Source organism: Hippoglossus hippoglossus, chromosome 22 (genome assembly GCF_009819705.1).
Source record: "Hippoglossus hippoglossus isolate fHipHip1 chromosome 22, fHipHip1.pri, whole genome shotgun sequence".
Classification (NCBI taxonomy): domain Eukaryota; kingdom Metazoa; phylum Chordata; class Actinopteri; order Pleuronectiformes; family Pleuronectidae; genus Hippoglossus; species Hippoglossus hippoglossus.
Window position 1 is genome coordinate 14,628,261 of NC_047172.1, and position 22,212 is coordinate 14,650,472.

The 22,212-nt window shown below is 42.9% G+C and overlaps 1 protein-coding gene across 4 annotated transcripts; it reads left to right on the forward strand.

The window, feature by feature from the left end:
• Positions 1 to 26: 26 nt before the first annotated feature.
• On the forward strand, positions 27 to 21,602 carry LOC117756107 (zinc finger protein DPF3-like). Of its 4 annotated transcripts, none has more exons than XM_034576445.1 (11): positions 27 to 96; positions 7,477 to 7,637; positions 9,126 to 9,233; positions 12,551 to 12,675; positions 13,241 to 13,336; positions 13,624 to 13,684; positions 15,563 to 15,604; positions 16,007 to 16,147; positions 17,285 to 17,392; positions 17,564 to 18,351; positions 19,591 to 21,602. In XM_034576445.1, the coding sequence occupies exons 1-10, from the start codon at positions 65 to 67 to the stop codon at positions 17,722 to 17,724; spliced, it is 1,035 nt and encodes a 344-aa protein (XP_034432336.1). In that variant the 5' UTR covers positions 27 to 64; the 3' UTR covers positions 17,725 to 18,351; positions 19,591 to 21,602. The 4 variants fall into 4 exon arrangements, with proteins under 4 accessions (XP_034432336.1, XP_034432338.1, XP_034432339.1 ...); XM_034576448.1 differs by lacking the exon at positions 27 to 96 and adding an exon at positions 5,580 to 6,834; XM_034576446.1 differs by lacking the exon at positions 27 to 96 and adding an exon at positions 6,865 to 7,355.
• Positions 21,603 to 22,212: the final 610 nt, after the last annotated feature.

Genomic DNA, 22,212 nt, shown 5'->3' on the forward strand with positions numbered 1-22,212 from the left:
GGCCAATTCCCGTAGGTTTCCCTCAGAACTGCAAGACGCCGATATTGCGTTACATGGTAGCAAAATGGCGGCTGTCATTCAGAACCCACTAAAAGCGTAAGTAATTTAGACATTGAGGAAATTGTGAATTATTACTTTGTTGCCAACTCGTGTGTTGCGGCCGGCCGCTCGTGCATGTCGTTTTCCTGTCGTGTGCACGCGTCGCATTGAGCTGTCCATGTTGTATTTAGTGCACTTCTTGCACAGCAAAGTAGCCCCGGCAGCTCACTTCTTTTATTCCGCGAAGATTTTCTGATCTTTTTAGTCTCAAACATGTGCGCGGGGCTGCCTGACATTTCCACCGCACCGGAGGAGCCTCTCCCCGGCACGGGTTTGCACGCAACCCGGGAGACTGTCGTCCTCCCCCGGGTTGTAAATTTATTTTGGGGGAAAAGCTGTCGACAGCGTGGCTGATAGTCTGCGGAGCCGCCGCCGCACCGAATCGGTAAAAGTCGATGCCCCCCTCCTCCTCCGTGCTCGGCGGCGGAACATCGGCTGACATTCCGAAAGTGTTTTACAGTCGGTGTGAAATGTCGACATGTCAACTTTGGCTTCCTCCGAGCGCAGACGTGGTCGGGACGCGGCGGAGCGAAGGGAGGAGGCATTTTGTGTTCGCACGCTTTGCTGCTGGCGAAAACGACTAAAAAGTGTCAGCGGCGGTGTGAGTCCGCCGGTGGAAATAGGCTCCAGCAGCCCGAGCTATGGTCACCTCTGTCCCTCAACTTCACTGAAATGCTCCACCTCATTTTCCTTTCATTTCTCCTTTGTTCCCCTTGTTGTTCCACCAATTCTTCTGGTGGACGTGTTACTGTAAGTTGCACACAGCTCGCCTCCTCCTCTGGTCGTTTCATATGGTGACCAGGTCATTTGTCTCTTAAAATGCACAGTACATGGAGCTGGACGTGTCAGGTAGTGATGGCACTGGTGATGGGCTGTAATGTGGCTCACCGTGGCTCTGTGGGACTGTGTGTGTGTGTCTGTGAGGATCTCTCTGCTGTGCCTTTAAGTGGAGGAGTGCTGGAGATTAGCCTGGTCCAGGATCCTGGGCCCATCTGTCAGAGAGATGCTCCGACAGGGAGGAAGTGTCGGGCACAAGCAGGAGAACCATCTGCTCCTCCACAGAGGTACCCTGGCACCTCCGTGGACCGTAGCATGAGGAGTGGACCACACAACACCTCGCATCACCCACTAGTGTTGTTACTGCGCCTATAGGAGATCGCAGAGGGGTGTTTTTTAATGTCTGATTGTGCATGACTGTTTTCTTTTCATTGAACATTGCTATTTTCTGCTAAGGGTTAGTTTGCACTTTTCTAGTTTCCTAATGGACGTTATTGTGAGTGCATTTCCAGTCTTTCTGGCCACTCAAAGAGCTTTACAGTACAAGTTGCATTCACCCAGTCATGCACACATTCATACGCTATCAATACAACTATCGAGGGCAATTTGGTTCACTTGGAATCGGAGGAGCTGGGGATTGAACCACCGAGCTCCTGCTTAGATCTCTATAAAAAAGATTCTGCATGTGAATATGTAGATTTTGGGGCCAGAAGCCTCCTGGTTTCTGTTTCTAGTTTGACCAATCAGTTTTTGAGCAAGCTTAGGTTGTTTGCAGGTAAACAGTCTGTGTAGAGCTAGAGAGGCGGAACACACTGACCGAAATAAATCAGATATTTGCCTTTTTGATTTATCTGTATTCAGATGCAGATTGCTGTTAATAGAGATTAACCAAAATGTTGTCTTGACCTGAAAAACCTGCAAAAGTGTCATTGTTTGTGTTTTGTTTGGCTAATTTGTCGTCAGGCGATAGCCGATAGCCCAACTACTAGCCAAAGATGATTCATCTTTAAATTATTGAATGATTATGTGGCCCCTACAACCTCCTTTACCTCTGTGATGACTGAAGAGTCACAGAGGCTCTATGTCAGGTTGAAGTCTCCTTTAGTCTTTATATGATGCTCTGGAAGAGACTGATTGCTAATTGCCGAATTTCCCCTGAGCTTGTATTTCTATGAGTTGACTGAAGCTGCTTGCACTTCTCATGCACTGTCCTTGCCTTCACAATTGTTTACCCATCATTGAATGACAGGATATGATCACAGCGCCCCTCTGCAGGCACATGCACAGCAAAGCTTATGTTAAAGTGTTCGATGTAATTGTGAACTACCGTTATGTCCTGTATCACGTACTTTCCCTTATTATTGGAAAGAGCATTTCATTATTATCTCATTGGACCCTTCCCCCTGTCTTGTGTCCCAACCAGCTCCGTCGCGCGTCTGCTGTCAAGCTGCTGTTTCATCTCAGAGACGTTTTAGCATTCTGATGTGAAATGTCTCCTCACTATAAGCTGTGCTTAATGAAGTGTTTCAATCTGCTATAATTAGCCTCTGTCTCGGGTTTCTGACTTCGTTTCACAAGTTTGTCAGATTATAATTATACATACTTGACACTAATTGGATGTCGCTCCTGTGGAACAGTTTGACCTTTTTTTTGTATTAAGTTGATTCACTTATGAGAAATGAAATGCCGGGTTTGACTTTGTTGTGGAGATGTGGCGGCAGATGAGGCTGCAGCGTGCAAGCCTGTGCACGTCTGTGTGAGGTCCGTCCCTCTCATCTGAGCATCGTGATGGGAGGACGGTAATCTCCACAATCTGCTGATTAAAATGGAGTCTGGAATATTTAATTAATAAGGAAGCTCATAAAGCTGCTCATAAAATTTGTAGCCACAGCTGGAGGTTTCTACAGGTTGGACTCATCTTCCTGGTCCTTCCTCCAATTATCTGCTACCCTGCCGGTGTTGAGAAACCTACACTTTGAATGAGTCAGGCTCTTTATTGGCTCTTGAGTGTGTAGGTGTATGGTCTGGTTTTACTCCTGCCCTCAGCCAGACTGATGTTCTGATTGGTGCAATCAGAGGTGGTTGTAAGGATGCAGTCACTCTATACGACCTCCTCTTTCCCTGCTCTTGTTATGTGGTAGCTGTAGCTTCCTGTAAAACAGATGTGCACCTGCAGATTTGAAAGCCCTCCTGAACAGAGCAGACGTGACTGAAGTTATGTTTTTCTAGATCATCATGAATCACATCTCCTCAATGCTGGTTAAAAGTGTATATATAGAAGTTTTAGTGTGGCCGCAGATCACACTGTGAGCTGCTGTACTGCAAACCCAAGTTTTGTCATTAGATATGCAAAACAAGCGTTGACGCATGCTCGCATTACGGACGCAGCCATGTGCCAACCGTTGACAGGAACACGTTGATAGCGGAGGCCCCTGCTGGCCACAAGACTTGCTTTTTGTTTTCCACCCTAGTGCACACACTCACCTTCTCTACTCAACTGGAAGATATAGAGGGGGTGTGCCACATACTGTACCTCTGAGGCACCTTTTGTTAAGCCCTGAAACACGTGAAATCAGAATGTTTCTAGTTTACTCTGAGTCCTTGAGTCTGCAGGATTTTGTCACCATCTGACAGAGCCAGGCTTAAAGGTATTATATATAAAATCTAAGTTATTTTTGTATACATTTTGTTGAGTTGTGTACTTGCATGTAATTTTGTAATGCAAATGTAATTTCATTGTGTAACTGTGCAGTACATTTGAACTGTTAAAGGCGTTGTATCCCATTTGTTTATGCCACTGTGTTTGGGCAGAAATGTACTATTTATCATTTGGAGTCACTTTTTTTTTTTTACAATACACCTTTTATATATTGGTATTTTTTAACTATATTTTAATATGAGATGGACTGATGAAGGATTGTAGTCATTTGGTTCTAAAGATATTAGAGAAACAAGCTGAGCGAATATTAGCAGCAGCTTGGCTCGCAGCCCCTATATGTATTATTCTTTTTTTACTGGTTATAATCATCAGGTCCATTTCATTTGCAGAGGGTTAGACCGTTGCAGATTATTTGACTCCGGCTATAAACTTCCTGAACGATAAACACTGAAGGAATCATAAACAGGAGAAGCTGACTGCAATGGAGGTCAATTCCCATGATCCCATGCTACTTTCTACTACTTCAAACTTTGTCTTTTTTTTTATAGATTTGATCGAGAGAAAACTACATATTGTGTACTGAAAAGTATTATCCTGGTTTATCATAAACTGTCCTAACAGCATTTCTGGTGTCTTGAAATGTTTAAGAGTAGGAGCCAAAATATTCTGGATACAAATGGCGCTAGGTTGTGCATTTGGAGCCAGTCTATGTAGTAGCATAGTAGTAGTAGTATCAGGGAATAGGGTGGTGGATACATATGCTCGACCAATCACAAGTCGGACTCTGCTGTCAATCATGCCCTTTCACCCTGTTTATATAGCATCAAGTAAGCTATTAAAACCAGACTTACTGGAAAACTGAACTCTTGCCCAAACTTTGACACTTGGCATTTTAATTGGTCCATGTCCCGTCGGGGGACAACCACCCCATAGCCCAAAACGTAACGAACCACTGATCTAAATGTTTGTTTTTATAGTTGTAACTCAAAGGGAGTTTTGTCAAAGTAATAACGAAACTAACGGAAGTGCAGTAGTTCAAAGTTGAACCAGAAATCTGGTCTGTAATATATGTGATGGAGACAGTTAGAATGATTAATTCAAACATTTGCTTTGTGTGCGGGCGGGTGGGTGGATGCGTGTGTGCGTGAGGAAGATATGACTCCCTCTGTGTTGTCACACGTTCGGGTCTCATCACTCATTACAAGTGTCGGAGAAATCTCTCACCTAAGCCAGCACACCTGCTGCTCGGGGCGGCAGATTCTCGGATGGAGAGCGTGCCATGTCGCCACACAGACAGGCTTCACCCACCAGAAAACTTTCGGCACCTACACTTGCTCTCTTTCACCCTCTCCCCGCTCATCCCCCACCCCCAACCCCTGCACACTTCATTTGAGACGGACGAGCACCCCACCACACTCTGTTGGACTCGAGTACGTTTCTTGGCACTTGCCAGTGAGCGTGCCGTCCTAGTGGGCTTCAGGGAGCATTTACAGTGGGTCAGCTGGTCTGTTTTTAGTAAGCTGATATGTCACAAAGCGTTTCATCAGGAATGTGTGTTGATATCAGGGAATGGCAGTGAGGCAAGCGGGTTAGTTTGACTGGATGTGGAAGATGTCCTACCTAATCTGTTTTTGAGTATACTCCAGTGTTATTACCTCCAAGGAGGTTACGTTTTCACCCCTGTTCGTTTGTTTGTTGGATTATAAGAAAGACTACGCAAAAATGACTGCCTGGATTATCTTGAAACTTGGTGGAAGGATGTGATATGGGTCCGGGAAGCATCCATAACATTTTTGTTTGGATCATGGATTCACTGTCATTATAAAGCCTTATTTTTATTTATTTATTACATTTTTGAGAATTTCTCAACAAATAATGGAGAGATTTTATGAAGAAAAAAAAAACAGGCATGTGTAGGGTCCTAATATCTAAGAAGAGGTGAAATTTAGTGTGGCTCCGGATTATGATTTGGCTTTTGTTAATCTAAATTCATATTTTTACGGGATGATCTTTATTCAATTACTGTATGGTAACGAATATTCCTTTAAACAATATCAAATAATGGACATTTTGCCTGTGTTTAATGTGAGCAGTTTTCAGAACACGTCTGTGTACATGTCATGTGTCTGATCACAATATAAAGTGGCAAATCAGCCTTTGTGGAGGAATGCGCTCTCCAAGTGCCCTTTTAGTTGCGCTTGTAAAAATTCCTGCCTCTTAAAACCTGAGAAAGCTGTATGACATCTTTACAAGGTAGACCTGTAATAGTGTTATTATTGTCTACAATAAAGCTGTTACCTTGGTGCGATTGTAACACGCTGAAGGAAAAGCAATGACCCATATTTATTAGTAATAATCTGCTCATAAGTGCTCAACCTCTCTTCTCACCATCTTGTCTTTTGAACTGTTCTGTCTTATTATTTTCCTCTCTCCCTCATCGTTCTCTCGCTCAAACACCTTTCCACCCCTCCCTGCGCTCACTCTGTACCTGTGACTGTTTACTCTTCTCACTCACACTGAAATGAAGCCTCGCTTTCCCAGGAAGCCTCACACACTGTGGCTTTGTCTGGGCTTTTGTGCGGGACAGCATTCCTAACACGGCTGTTCATCTGCTGGACGTCTTCTCATGGAGGGTTAGGGGTAAAGGCAAACCTAAAGAGAAAGCGGGAGAGAGAAAGAGGAGGCGCAGGATCTGGAAGACGCTGACAAATCAGCCTCCCACCTCCTCCACCTCTAGTTTAAGATTCCAGGCTTGACTCGCAGCCCGCAGCTCATTAGTTTCACTTCAAAATGGCCGTCTTCCTAATGTTGTAATTGAGAACATGTGGGGGAACTTCATTATGCGGATGTGGAGATGTTCGAGCTAGAAGAACCGGTCGCTACAGTTTTATCTGCCCTATGATAAAACAGTACAAAGTACCTTACCATGATTTTGGAGTTGAAGCATTTACCCTCATCTTTGATGTCGTCAAATTAGAACCTGCCCTTGTACTAGACACTCTGCTGAGATTAATTAAGTAGGCTAATTACCATACCAGGCGTGTGGCACCGATCGAGGGCTTGAATGTGAAATATCCTCCCCCATTTCACTCTGAATATTAACTCTGACACCCTAAGGGACTGCCAAAATCTCAGTGGCACCAAGAAAAGTGGAACTAAAGTCTGGAGTCTTTGCTGCTCGCTCCTCTGACCATCGAGCAGCAATGTTAGGCCGCGGATTTAGTGTCGTCATGATAATCTAACCCGCCAGCGCAGCTCATAGCCAATCGAGAATCGGATCAGACAAAGAGCCCACAGAGGTAATAATATGTTTAACCTCAGGAGTGGGAGCAGCAGAGTCACTGCACTGTTGTAACTGGGTTTCTTTTTTCTTTCTACATATTTTTCCCTGATGGAAAGCCAGAAAGAGGACAGAGAGACTTAGCAGACTTGTCAGTTTGATACTTACCTTGAACAGGACTGATTAGACTGCTCATTAGATACTAACAGCATTATTTTGGTTGTGGAGGATTTCCAATCTTACAGTATTACTCTTTGTTCAAAGAAGCATCTGCTATTTATTTCCTTATACTATTGTTTTGATCTGCTTTAAGTCATCTTGTAGCAAGTAAAGCCGTTTTCAGACATACTGAGACGCTAGAACACTAGACATTTTCTGCAGAGGCTACAGAACACAAATGTCCAAGTCAGTTGCTCTCTGCATTTCCTGCTAGCGCCTTAGCAAAATGTCAAAGTAAGCTCATGTGAGAATACAGCAGGAACGTGAGCGAGCAAGTGGGAGTGTTGATGACGTCTCTAACGCACAACAGATGCAAAAGAGGTGCAATACATGTAGACGCAGACTGCAAACGATCACATTTATCCATAGCCTCACTTCTGCTGTGTCGACCACATCATTAAGGGCCACTGACCTCTGCTGCTAATGTTGCCCCCCCTGGCAGGTTGGGCGACCAGTTCTATAAGGAGGCCATCGAGCAGTGCCGCAGCTACAATGCCCGCCTCTGTGCTGAACGCAGCGTCCGCCTGCCATTCCTCGACTCACAAACTGGTGTGGCTCAGAACAACTGCTACATCTGGATGGAGCGGCACCACCGTAGCCCTGGTGCGCAAACACACTCACATACACATACACAGAGTGTTGTATTTGGTCCGTTAGGCTTGTAAAAGTGTCTGAATCTACATTATGCAGGGCTATTGACGAGGGTTTCAAATAATTATTTTCATTATTGATTAATCTTTTGATTGCTTTTTCACTCCGTTGTTAAGTCAATAAAATGCCACTTGCAATTATACCACAATCCAAGGTGACCTTTTTAAACTTGGTTGTCAGTGGTCTAGTCCCAAAAGAGGGGGGCGGTACCAATGGGGAGTAAAACATTCCAGATATATTGGACAATGTATAAATTGGTGATGATTACTAAAATGACTATCAACCCTTATGACAAAGAAATGTAATGTACAGTTTAACCATAAACTTTATTATCAATAACTAAATAAATAGAAAACACAATTGCAATATATAGAACTTGATTTAAGAAAATTATTTCTTTTAAAATGTAAACATAAATGCACATATTTTCTGCTTTGTTTATTCTGTAAAACGAACGCTGATACCGATATATCTGTCAGAGGCTAACATCAGTGGGTATTATCGGCCAGTCGACAAATCAGTCAAGCTTTAATAATCAGTTGATTCTTGTTCTGGGTTTGTACCCTCATGGTTGATGCACTTATTGTAAGTCGCTTTGGATAAAAGCGTAAGCTAAATGAAATGTAATGTAAAGTTGATCATTTGAGTTGATTATTTTTGCCTAAATGTGGGTGTTTTTTTACTTTAATATTACCTGATCGTAGGGCTAGGCGATGAAACGATAACAGATAATTATCAGGAAATAACTTTTCCTCGATAGAAAGACATGGTCGAACGTCGATAGAACTCATTCCATCCATGTTTTGACAGACAACAGGAACACCCAATGATAATGACAATAGCGCCGCACCGAACCAATAATGTGGCTGGAATAGAGTTAGAGACACGTTAGGTTAGGTTGACGCACACAGAGCATAGGAGGAGCAGCCAGTAGCAGCACACGTGCTAATGTTTGGTCTACTGCAGCCGTGCACACCAGTACGTCAGGATTAGGAGCGAGATAGAAGAGAAAATGACAAAATATAATGTTAACGAAAACTCGAGCGACAGGTTACAGAAGAAGACACCCCAACAGACACAGCCCAAGGCTCAAAAAGACGAAGACATTGTTGAAAAGAAGGGTCAGAGGAACTCTGGTAGTGTGGAGATATTCTAGCTATTTAAAGTCCAACAAGAAGCAGAGTATCATCTGAAACAGAAATGACAAAAATAGTGATTTGATTAATATCGTGATATTTATCAAATTTGTTTCCATATCGCCCATCCCTATATGATTGTAAATTGAATATAATTGTGTTTTGTATTGTTGGTCAGACAAAACAAAAACAAATGTCCATTTCGCAAAATAAGTAGTAAAGCTAAATAAAAACATTTTTCAATCAATGTGTTTCAAGAGATGAATTAGTTTTTGTGTTGATGTGTATTGTTGTTATCATGCAGGGGTTTCAGCCGGGCAGATGTACACGTACCCCGCCCGCTGCTGGAGAAAGAAAAGACGGCTGCACAATGCCACGGATCCCCGCCTGGGCATCTATGGTCTGCAGCTCGGTAAGACCCTGCAGCCGTTGTCCTTAAACTACCTGCCCATCGCTTCCTGCTCACTTTCTCTTCCCGCTCATCCGTCTCTGTCTCTCTCTCTCGCTCTCTCTCTCTCCCTCTCTCCCTCTCTCTCCCCCCCTCCCTCGTCTCCCACCCACCTCCTTCAGCTCATGTGATTACTGGTGATGATCTGGAATAATCTCGCTAAAAGCATATCACTCTGTCTCCGCACACTGAGCAGAACAGGCTGCCAGTCATTTTTCAGAGGATGAAATGTGGCTGTGTTCACCCCGGCTGGTAAACTTGTTTTGTGAGAAGTAGAACATGTAATTAGATTTGCCACTGCTGGGAGCAGCGAGACGGAGTTCGGCCACTGCAGACAGTATTTAATAAATGTTATTGAATGTAGTTTGGCTTTTCTCGGGCTGCCACTTGAAACCGCTCACTCAAAACGTTTACGCTCTCGTCTACATTACATTCTCCCTGTATCTTATTTTGTACTTACCACCTCCCTTGCTGATTGGTTTTGTCTCTTTCCCTCTGGCAGCTCCTCCATCCGTCTCTATAAATTGCGGTGCAGCCTGTGTGTGTTTTGTGGCCAGTGATCCTGAGCTTGAATAACTGTGCCCAAGGCTTGTATACCCACTGGGATGTTGCACTATCCTAATGAACATGGCAACAGAGAGAAATATAATGTCACATGTTTAAATTTGTATTAGTTTCTGTTCATTCTTGAATCATGTGGTGAAAGGACAACTGTTTGGGAAGTAGGGAAAGTAAGACAGAGGAAAAGAGCCTGGAAAGAGAAAACAAGATGGAGAGATAGCGTAGAAAAATAGAGGATAGAACCGAGCCTTTGTTTCCCAAACACATCCCATTGTAGTCTATTGTTTTCCACTGAGCTAGCGCTCGCAAAGTCCTCGCCACCACCACCACCACCACCACCACCACCACCCTGCTGTCCCTTCCCTTCTCCAACAACAGTGGGTTGTATGTGCTGTCTGCCAGCGCCCATCAGAGGGGAAACATACCCTGATTTAACCTGGCGTCTCTTATACAGAGCATGTCCTGCAGCTGGCCAGAGGTGCCCAGCACAGGGCAGCAGCCAGACTCTGTCTCGCTGCCTCGGCAAGCTCGTCTAACTCATGGTGTGCTAGAGACGGGGGCTGCATGCAGAATCAGCTCCCTGCTGCAGGCTGCTGCTGGCTCTATTTTTAGCCCCCCAGCTCCCATGGGTTGGGAGGGAGGGAAGCGGTGGTGTGAGGGGGGGGGGTCTGTCTCGTCGCGGAGAGTTGAAAGTCAACGTGTGCAGACACAATGGTTAGGGGCTGCCGCCACATGGTGGAGGGGCCCATTTTAGAGAAGCGCGTTGGATGTGCTTGTCACGCCTACCTCTTGTGTCTGCCCTTTTATACCTATGCGGTGCTCTATTGCTTCTGCACTTCATGTTCGATATTCTGCAGAAGTCTTTCTAGTGGGCGCAGCGGTGAGATGAAGGGCTGATAGAAAGCTGCAGTCGGAGGGGCTTTGAAGTGTGTCCTCTTTCCAAACATCCACAGAGCAGCAGATCGCGAAGCCCTCAGTGGAGAGGAGATTTTGTAAATAAGACGTGCGGATCCGGCCGACTGTCGAAGCTTTTATTTGCTCTGCTTTGTCAACTTGCTTCCCTCCTACACTGTTTGTTTAGGTCTTCAGCTCCCTGTAGAAGGAAATATCTGCATGATGCGTTCAGGTTAAAGTGATAAGCCACTTAACTTCACTGAACCTCAGAGATTCCTGTGGACAAAGTCTGCCTACGTGGTGCAGCTCACTAATGACAATGCTTTCCCTTTCAGACTGAAACCATATGCCTTGTCAGTTATATAGTGCTGTGAAGATAGTTGTCATGACACATTCTGTTCCAGGCAAAACAAGTGGTGACAGCTGATATAACAAACAGTTGCTCCAGCAATTTGCCACATGCTTTTATTATGTCTAGTGGGAGAGGAAGAGGATAATAGAAATGTGCTTATAGAACGCTGCTCATGTAGCTTGGATGTTGTAGTGCTGGTTCTTGTCACAGTTACAGTGTTTGATGGTGATGCAGAAGAAGAACAGCAGATGTCAGGGCTCAGATGAAAACAGATGCGTCCATTTCAAACAATGCAATCGTTACTGCCCTCGTACTATTATGTGTCCTTCACATTGGTTGTTAAGCAGTACATCCACTAGATGGCAGCACAGAGATTTTGACAACAACAAACGTGACGTGGAGGAGGTTGTGATAATGTTTCTTCTCAGAATGAGACAAAAGCAGCTGTTTGTCTCTGTGCTTGGGCAAAGTAACATCATATAAACATCTATAGTTCCTTAACAACTTGCAAAATCTCTCCTCAAAAGTTCCATCATTTAAAAAATGTTCCTCCACATGCCTTATGGTCGTCTCGCTTAAACTATTGGCCACACTGCCCCCCCAAGACTTCTGGTGGAACTGCCAAAATGAACACAGAGTACGAACAGAAAGCTCCATCCGTTTCCGTATACATGTCTAACGTTGGGCATGAATAAGCCTTTAGACAACTGTAACACATTGCAGCTTTAGGGCTCGGTCACACTTACTTGAATGTATCAGGAGTTCACTTCCAATCTGTGCAATCGAGGAAGTAAATGAAACATTCACTTCCTGTGGGGAAGCAAATCGTAGCATGGCTACAGGTAATGTTCAGATTTAGTGAACTTTGACCTAGGACTGGGCATTATGACTTCAAATCAATAAACTTTTACCTTGATTAATGAACAATTATTTAATGCCAACCCCCCCACCCGACTGAATCTTGATCTGATTTTTCAATGTGTTTGAATATGTGTCTCATAAACTCTAGAGAGAATCAAACAAGCACAAAGTAAACTTCAGTACTGTACGGGTCCTAATAACTTCTGATTAGTGGTGGTGTTTATTGTTAAAGTGTAAAGTGAGCGCATGTCAGCAGGGGAGTGAGGAGGCACGCTATAGCGTGGTACAAGGATAATGGACATGTAATCTATGTCTGCCCTGATCCTGAAGCAGCATGTCAACAACAACCAAAAGAAAAGTTTTAACAGGGGAAAAAGAACGTAGAAACCTCAGAGAGAGCCTCATGTGTAGGATCCCTCTCCCAGGACGGAAAGTGCAACAGATGCCGCGTGTAACAGAGAACAAGAATATTTACAGCATTGGTTAATACACCTGTGGGACTTTTTTTTACCTAAAGTGAACAATAGACCATAGATGTGTTGGCATGGCGTGATAGTATAAACACTTAGCTCATGTTTTGTTGAGTCATCATGTGTTGCTTGTTGTTGTGCAGACGGCAGCCTCATGTCCAAGGACGCCTTGCCCACTCAGAGCACCACACTGGAGGCGCTGCTGCGGGGAGAGGGCCTAGACAAGAGGAACGCGAAGAACGACGAGGAGAGCCTGCTGGAGATCCAGGTTGGTTCAGTCCCTGTGTTTTTCTGGTTAAGCTCGTCAGCCAAATGTTTAAAATGTAAATGTTCAGTGGTATCACTCAAACGACTGAGGGCCCCGGCTCTGACAGTGAAGTGTTGCGCCCCAACTGGTTGTCAAGGCAACTTGCCAAGTTTTTCCAGCTGACCTGCGGGGCTTGTTAGCTGACCGCTGTCTTGCTGAGAGGCAGTTTGGACAAGTGAACTGCTTCAACTTTGATTTCCCAATTACTCACTGTTATATGTGAAACTAATGAGTTATGTCCACACAATCATGTAAAAGATTAAAAATGAAACTTCAGTTAAAAAATTTCTGTCAGTCCGAGTTATTGTTAATCTTAGATCTCTGTCACAAGAAGACATCTCCAGATCATACATTCCATATAATGTACCTTTGGGAACATGAACATGGAATAAAACAAAGGCTGGAGAACCATGATTTAGATAACTTACAAATTCACCCTACTGGTACTAAACAAATTCAATCAATAAAGAATATGATGACATCAGACATTTATCTGTGTCTGTGGCTCTGTCTCCCTGTGTCTCAGAGGGTTCTGGAAGCAGACGCAGCAGAAGACGCTTTCAACGATGATGACGACTACGAGGTAGACACTCCCAAAAGGAGACATCGAGGCAAAGGAAGAGTAAGTGAACAAATGGACTCCAGTTGCACATGAGCAGGGACTCCAAGACGTTCAGGGAGACCTACCATGTCAGTGTCTGTTAAAAAACAAGGTTTTCTGTTTCTTCTCCAATCACATCAAATCACATTTAGCTAAGGTAGTGGCTTAGGCATGCCTTTCTCATATACATACAGTATTTATATATATATATATATATATATATATATATATATATATATATGATGCAGCTTATTTGTTGGAAGGTTCATCTTTCTTTGATCAGGGTTAATGGGGTATTTTTTCCTCAGGGTCGGGGTTCAGGCCGCAGGAGGACAGACCAGGATGATGACAAGCCATACGTCTGTGACAGTAAGGCCCAGTCCCATTTCACCCCTTCTCCCTTTCCCTCCGTTTTGCGTGTTCGCATGTTGGGGAAGGCTGTCCCGATACTTGTTAGGACGGAGGGGGAGGGCCAAGTGTTCTGGCTCTACAGCCCTCGAAACTGAGATTTTTCCGACACACACTTCAAACCGAGGGCTATGAGAATTTCCCAGAATGCCTTGCGCTTCACCGGCAAGAGACCCACAAATGTAGTATTTTCTACATTATTAACGATTTAAAAATTACAATAATATTTTAATTATCTTGTTGAATGTTTAATATCGTTTCAATGTTTTATGGTTGTTTTTTTCACCACTACCTTAAGAAAAATCGCTAGCGTTAGCATGCACCCCCCCTCTTTGAAGATACACGATGCACTTGATTGAACCCGCGTATAGCAGCGAGGTTACTGAACTTAACTGCTCCTCTGATAACAAAGCATCCTGGAAGGGTTGCTACAGACCACTGCTAGCAGCCTGTATGCTTTTGATTCATACATGAAATAATACAGCGCCACCAAGCTTTTCATTTTCCATTGGATGAATGGCAAATGTCATTGATTCACCTGCATTAGCATAGATGTTATTAGGATATTATAGGTTTGTCACTTTAGTGCAAGAAAAGGCATTGGTGTATTTAAGATCCCCGGCAAAACGTTTTGTCGTGTATGTTTACATCGACGACTACTGATTGATTTGTCGGGTTTTCACGACGCCTAGTGATGTGTAACGGCTTCTTGAAGTGCATTCCCAATTCGTAGGGGAAGATTTCAACCACTAACCTTTGTGACTCTGTTTCAAGGGCTAAGATAACCCTTGAAAACAAGGGGAAGGGAGAAGGGGTGAAATGGGATTGGGCCTTAGTAGAGATCTTTTTTTTTTTTTACTGATATATCCTCGCAGTTACTGAGTTTTCAAAAGGATGAAAAGTCACTCATTATCCAATACAATTGAGGTAAATGGTGATTGAAATGTCCGCTGTGATCCATGCGTGAATGCGTCTCCAGGGCACGATATCAGAGGACATTTAGGCTAAAAACATGAAGTAAAAGACGCCGATTTGAGTTGAATTTAAATGTCAGAGCTAACTGACACCTGGATGACACCACAAGAGCAGTATGGAGGCATTTTCTGTTATTCTTTTGCGTTGGACGAATCAGTCACCATTTACCTAAAATTGTATCGGATTTGGCCACAACACTGTTTACCCCTGAAACTCCAGAAGCAACACTACACCCACCCCTCCATCGACATAATGATGAGTAGATAATAAGGGAATTTTCATTTTTGGATGACCTATCCTTGTGAGAGTCACTGTGATTTTTGCACTTAAAGTTTTGACAAAAGAACATTCCATATATTGTACACATAATTCACAACACAAATACATGTACTGTATTACCGTACCCAAATTTATGATTTCTTGTTAGTGAGATTGAAGAAGGAAATTACTTACTTCAGCTCCTTCAGTTGGATCCAACAGAACATTTTACCTTTATCAGATCAGTATTTAAGTATTCTTTTCTCATTTCTTTTCAAGGGCGTGGTAAACTGTAGATGGGACGCATAGTGTGACTTGTTCGTCAAACCTTTTTTAACTGGAATATCCGCATGTCAGGAAGTTACTCTTAAACGACCGTCAGGGTGATCTTAGTGAAAAAAGACCAACCAGTGTAACTCAGACACAGTTTTTACAGTTGAAACCGCTGGTTAAAAGCAGAACTAGTGTTACTATAGTCTCACTCATGAACCTTTCCTGTTCATGCAAATTGCATGTGGAAAATCCGGTTAAGGGGTATTGGATTTTACATCAGCTGATAAAACTGATCTTGAACAGCACAATCTCATTGTGTCTTTTCTGTTTCAGACAGATACAAACAAAAGCAGAACTCAAAATCTTCGACCTCAGGTACCTTCATTTGTTCACACTTTTGGTCTCTCGTCTTTTAAGGATATTTATTTTGACAGATTGTTGAGCGGTTGTGTTGGCAGTCCTGATTATTGATTCAGGCTCTAATATTAGCTTACTTTTCTCATACTGAAGTTCCCTGGTGCTGTTAAACTGAGACATGGTTACTGTGTTGTCTGGGGTTTTGTTTTATTTGACTGACTGTTGCAATGAAATCCTAAAATACTCCTTTTTTTTAACCTTTTGGACCCAGACGCTGAATATTCACCTCCATCAAATGCCATGATGCCTTTTTATTTTACCCATTTATGATGCAACTCTCATCCTATAGATAAGTGGTCAGAAAATGTACATTTATTCAGTTATTGTGTGACTGAACATGTGCCTACTGTTTTGTTGCAGTCTGTGCAAAGCGCTACAGGAACCGTACAGGACTCAGTTACCACTACACCCATTCCCACCTGGCGGAGGAGAACAGAGCTGGACAGAGGAACAAGGTGGCGTCCAGATCGCCCTCTGTACCACAGACTGACAGACACAAACGTAAGAAGCCTGCCTGCTGATCCTATATCATATCAGTGATTGGTTTCCGAAACCAAACCAAAAAATGTCAGATATAAAAAGCTGCTTCATAATACTGAAATCAAGAAACAGCGATACGTCAAATCAGCCACAATCTGCTGTCAAAGTGCTTAAACACAAATCAAATGTTCACTCTTATATTGTCAGTACATGTTTTTAACCCCCACTTGATGTACTAAGATGACAAAGGGATCTCTACCATCCATCCAGTCAACTTGAGAAGCCAATCCAAAGAACTTGTTCCCATAATCAGGAAGTAAACAGGACAATAATCTGAATAAAAAAACGTTTATAATTCAAATAGAGAATCAATCAGCTGTATATTGAATGTGTCTTAATGATGAGACCCCCAGATCTTGCATGTCTAAGGGATGAACACACCTACAGAGTTTCTTAACTTCAAATTTTGTTTTTGAAAGGACACAGTTTACCTACATGAATTAAGGTACTAGAACATATTATTTCTTTTGCACCAACCCCTCAAATGTTTGGCTAAACCAGCTACAGTCCAGCTCTACACCCCGACATGCTCATGAGTGAGTGATAGTCGAGTTTATGATTAAGTTACACCAGAGGTTTGGTTGTTTCTCCATTGGCTGCAGCAAATAGTTTCTATAATCAGACCACTTTAGTGACTTCTTTTGTAAAAAAAATTATAATTTTGTTTTGTAAATGACAGTCACAAGTGCTGTCCTGTCAGAAACTCTATTCACTGAGTGTAGAGTTCTTACCCAGATGAGGACACAAACTGCTATGGCACTGAACTCTTCTCGACATCATCCTTCTAGACACATACAGCTGTTGGTGTGAATATAAATCTGTTGAACTAGACATTAAATGGACTTTACCCTCTCAACCCCCAGTACAAAGTCTGTGTAATGTCTGATTGAGTCGATGTGCAAACAGATAAAAGGGCTGAAACCGACTGGCACAAGACAGAATGTAAATATGACACAATGTTGTCATGAACAGGGTAATTGAACAATTGTGGTTGCAAAAAAACAACAATTTTCAACTAAGTTTTGCACATTGACCCTGTACGGTCCCACCTTATACAAGGTTTTGACCAAGTCTTGTTTACCTGTAAATTCCCCACAGGTCCAAAGGGTCCAGGTGGGACGAGCATTCCCAGCAACTACTGTAATAAATGCCAGGGCAAGAAAACGGGTAAATCTGGGTCTCCCTTCTCAGCCTGCCAATGCACAAGTGAGTTGATATACAACGTCTTTTTGTGTGTGTTCTAACTGATTCCAAAGTGTGTCTCCACAATGGATCATTGGGAAGAAATTATGAAATGAAGAGATGTTCTAGCCTTGTTTGTTGCTGTCTGCTGTTTGTTATCCGTCACCTGCTCACTGACTCCGTCCTGTGTCCCAGCCGCCCGCAGAGAAGAGAAGGAAGACGGGACCTTCACCGGAGCCGAGGAGCTTTTTGGCACCACCTCAGAGAGCGACACTTCCACCTTTCACGGCTTTGAGGACGACGAGCTGGAGGAGCCGGCCACAAATAGCAACGGAATAACCAATCGACACAGATAGAGCGAACCTTTAAGATTTCAAGAGACAATATTTTGTTTTATATATGGATTAACCTCTGGCAAAAATTTGCTGCTTCTTTTTCAATGTTTTTTGTTTGCAGAAAGCACAAAGTGATAATTTCAGGACAGAAATGCAAGTGGTATTTTATCTACTGAACATTGTTGAATAATTTATGAACTCCCTTTTTTTATATATAAATATATATATTAACTTTTAAGGCAATGGACGACTCAGTGTTTGTTGACGAGTGACTTGGCCTTCAATGCAAAACAGAAGATGATTTTTGGAGTTTTTTCCCCCCTCACTGGAGCAGAAGAAGCATAAATATGACAAACAAAAAACACTGGAGAAATCTGAAAATTGAACAAGTGAAATTTTTCAAGACGTGAATAATTCGCGTGGGGGTTGATTGAATGTCACTGCAGACCCCTACTTGAGCTACAAGATGTTTTTGAATCAGCAGTGGCTGTTGCTATGAAGGCCTCCTCTTCTGCTCTATCTTTGGATGAAACTTGTATGAAAATGAAGGAACCAATGAAAGGACTGCCACAGGCCACTGGAAGTGTTTGGATGAAGAAATCTATTAACTTAAGTCTTTACAGAAACCGTGTAGTTATAAAAAGAAAGGTAAGCTACAGCTTCTTCTCTAATTTAGTAACAAAAGACATTTTGCAGATTGTGGATCAACAAAGAATTAACTGTTTCCAAAATGTTGACGGAAGGACAGCACACTTCATATATTTATTATCCGAAACATTTTGTGTAATTTGGGTTTGCAAATAAAGTAATTCAATAGTCATATTTTTAAACTTCACAAACCCATCTGTCAAATTCGCATCTAAAAGGACATATACCTGCGCTGAGACTGATTAGCCACTTAATTTCCTCTGCCAATGAGGTTGTGTTTTCATCCCTTTCCATTTGTTTGTTTGTTTGTTTGTTTGTTTGTAAAAGAGGTTACACAAAAACAACTGAACAATTTCAGCGTGCGTTTTTCAACATTTTCACAATTTTTACAGATAAAAATAGGCTCATTTCAGGAGCTGATGTCTGAGTGTGTGAAAATTGCTGCAGCTTGATTGAATTCAAGGCCGGTTGGGCCTTGACGGAGGTATGCGCTCCACTGAGTGTCATTACAGCTTCTTCAGAATTTTCTGAAAATGTCGGAAAAAACTCACCATGTTAAAGACATTGGTGACAAATCTGCCCGTTTATATCGGCATCTGGTCCAAAATGTAATGGTTTCTTCTTTAGTTCATACTTGACCCCTCCATGAAATTTAATGGAAATCGGTTGACTGGTTATTGAGTAATCGCACTGACTGTCTGACGGCTATGAAAACACAACCTCCTTGGCGAAGGTCGAAATAGGAATCAAACGTTATTTTACTTTTCAGCTTAGTGAGCAGCTCTAGAGATGGAAATATCTGTCAGTCTGTCCACTGAAATACAACTATTGGATGGATTTATAGTGACATTTTGCGATTACAATCATGGATGAACCCTAAAGACTTTGTTGATCCTCTGTCTTTTCCTCTTACACCATCAACACATCAAATATATTTTTATCAAGCTGCAAAAATAATGACAGTCCCCATCAGCCTCAGCTGCACTTTGTGTTTAGTGCTCGTTAACAGTTAGCATGCTAACTAACTAAGGTGAATATGAGGAACAGTATAGCTGCTTGTAACCCTAACTCCTATGTGCATGTTAACATGCTAACATTAGAATCATGCTTGATACTTTGGAGAGGAGTTTTTTTTTTTTTTTTTTTTATTCTTGATTTTTATTCTATTCTTATTCTTGATTATCTTTTTAATTCAATCCATGATGTGTGAGTCTAACCCGTCTCTTTTGTGTTGTACAGGAGCAGTCAGCACATGGGCCCAGCGGGGGGGGGGTGACCAGTGAAGAAGAGGATTTAACCCTCAAACTAATGAGCCTTCAGCTCCCTCCTGGTTTGGGCCTAAAACTGACTGAAATGGACAAACACACGTCCACCTGTTCTATAGGCTGTGTGGCTTAATTGAACTGCTCCCTCGATGATATGTATCGATCCCTTCTCAACATTTGATCTGTGACTACATCCAGCTTCATTTTATCCTCTCTGCACTGTGTTGGAGCTCCACTGAACTATGGGAACACTAAAGGCCAGGCCTTTGGACTGTTTAGTGCCCACCGGGTACATTTGGGGCCCCCGCGGTCCAGCCTGCCCACTCCTGCTCTGTGACTGTGTGTCTGCTGTGTGATCCGATGTGACACTAAGACGTCATTATCCTCATCACTGTGCCAGCCCGCCGCTCTGCACTGGAAACCAGCCCTGACAGCCATGACCCTCCAACCTGATTGGACCAGTGACCCTCTGACCCCCAGCCATAGAGATGGTGCTCGAATCCACCACTATTACATTCAGACCTCTGGACTACTGTATTAATACTCTGACATGGACGCAAAGGTTTTCTGCTTCTGTCCCTCTGTCTGGTTTTGCTATATCTCTTCTGCCTCTCTCATCTCTTATGGGTCGCAGTAATTGAGCTCTTTTTTTTTTTTTTCATCTTTTCTCTGTTGTATAATATTTCTATGTTTTGAACTCTTTCAAGTTTGATTAGTATGACTTCTTGGGTTTGTTCAGACTGTATTGATACCTCTGTCCTGATCAGGTGCACAATAGCCACAACTACTCAGGCATCTTTCATTTCCTCTGCTGTTGATTGTTCAGCCATTCAGCCCTGATTCATGTGATTGTATTCAGTGGGCGAGGAGGGACGGTAACGCCACACAAGGATCCCATTATAATCAACTACCAGGAGGGATCTGGGACGCCACAGTCTCGTGCTATAGGAAAAAAATAACAAGCTTCAACTCTCTGTCTCATCTGTGCTGAATTTACCCGGTGTCACGCTCGCCATCCACTTTTTGCCTAAAATCTACAGCCTCAGTAGATTTTGCCAAGAGTGAAATTCATCTCCGATTCATTTAAAAACAATATTGTTGCTACAGCTACATAAACTCCTCAGATCTACGTACTTACTGAGAAGTGAAAACTGTATAAACCCGGTTATGTGACATTTCCGTTGAGTGCTTTTCGAGGGCCCATTTGCTTTATGACATTTAGAAGGTGCTTGAAGTACTGTAAAAAAAAGAAAAGAAAAAAAAGCCTTTTAGTTCTATAGGTTGCACATGCTGCATAAGAGGTCCACTTCCTTCCATGTAATTATTCAGTATCACTGCAATGTAATGATAGCTGCTCCGTTTTTGAAGCTAACCATTAATCCTATGTGTTTGTTTATGACTTTCTTGTGCATTCAAACCAACGTTCTTCACTTCCCTCAGGGACCCTCCACATCGCAGTTTTATCTCCTCTGGACAAACAGAGGATCTGAGACCCGTCAGTTATCTCGTCTTCGTCTCTTGTGTCGGTAACGTGGCGTTTCCACAGTTACAACTGTGTCTTCTATCCTCTAACGTCACGCCAGTCAGTGAAAAGCATGATGTGTCATCAGTCATAACCTGCTCAATGTTACCGATCGTGTACAAACAGGCCTCGCATGGTGCAGTTCTGAACAAAAAGGAGAAGCTCCGAGATGCAAATGTCAGTGATGTCCGCTTCAAATAACGTGTCACCAATCATTGAATAGCCTGTATACCTCGTCAAAAGACACAGCAATAGGCCCCGGTTCTCCCCTGTCAAACCTGCCAGGGGCGGAGAGGGAGGATCGGGTTGGGAACGGAGCCAAGAGGAGATGAAATGGACATGACTGGGCATTTGTCTCATCTTCACCTATAAATACAAGGCGAACTGGAGAGAATGAAGAAGTCTTCGTTTGTTAAACTATTTTTATTGTTCTGAGAAAAATAAAGAAAAAAATAGAGAATGAATGTTGATGCGCAGTGGTGTTTTTCTGACAAAAGGTCATGGGGTCGTCTTGAGAAGGCAGCTGATGAGCAGAAGAATCCCCAGACAGGATCAATAGGTTGGAGTGACCCTCAGACTGAGCAGACTGAGAGGAAAAAACACCACTTGAGGTTTTTCTGAGCAGAGGTTGCTCCGGACTCTAAAATAGGAATGAGACGACAAAAAAGAACCTCCACTACAGGGAGTTTTTATTGATCGGTAGGTACAGAGAAGTAAGTCTGTGGAAGTCGAATCAGAGTCTGCAGGGAGCGATTTTTTTATTATTGGCAACATATGAGATCTATTGGCAACTGCAGGAATGTTTGGAGTCTTAGAAAATGACAGAATACAACTTCCATAAGTTTTCTTCACTTTTAATACTTCCCACTTCCTTTTTCATCCATCCACTGGGCAGCATTGGGTTTTTAAAAATGTTAAAGTGCTACTCTGGGTTTTCAGCATTGCTCTTCCATAAGGGACACATAATTTCAAAATAATATTAATAGTAACTAGGGCTACGTTGTAGCACTGAACGGGCCCGAGCACACGCAACTCGGGACCTGTTGCGGTTGGTGGAGAGAGCGATCGGCGACC

Bases quoted from the DNA above. Each gene is read 5' to 3' on its own strand.
- LOC117756107 (XM_034576445.1), top strand. From the start codon at position 65: ATGGCGGCTGTCATTCAGAACCCACTAAAAGC. The intron at 9,234-12,550 runs GTAAGACCCTGC...GTTGTTGTGCAG, and splicing joins CATCTATGGTCTGCAGCTCG to ACGGCAGCCTCATGTCCAAG. The intron at 12,676-13,240 runs GTTGGTTCAGTC...CCTGTGTCTCAG, and splicing joins AGAGCCTGCTGGAGATCCAG to AGGGTTCTGGAAGCAGACGC.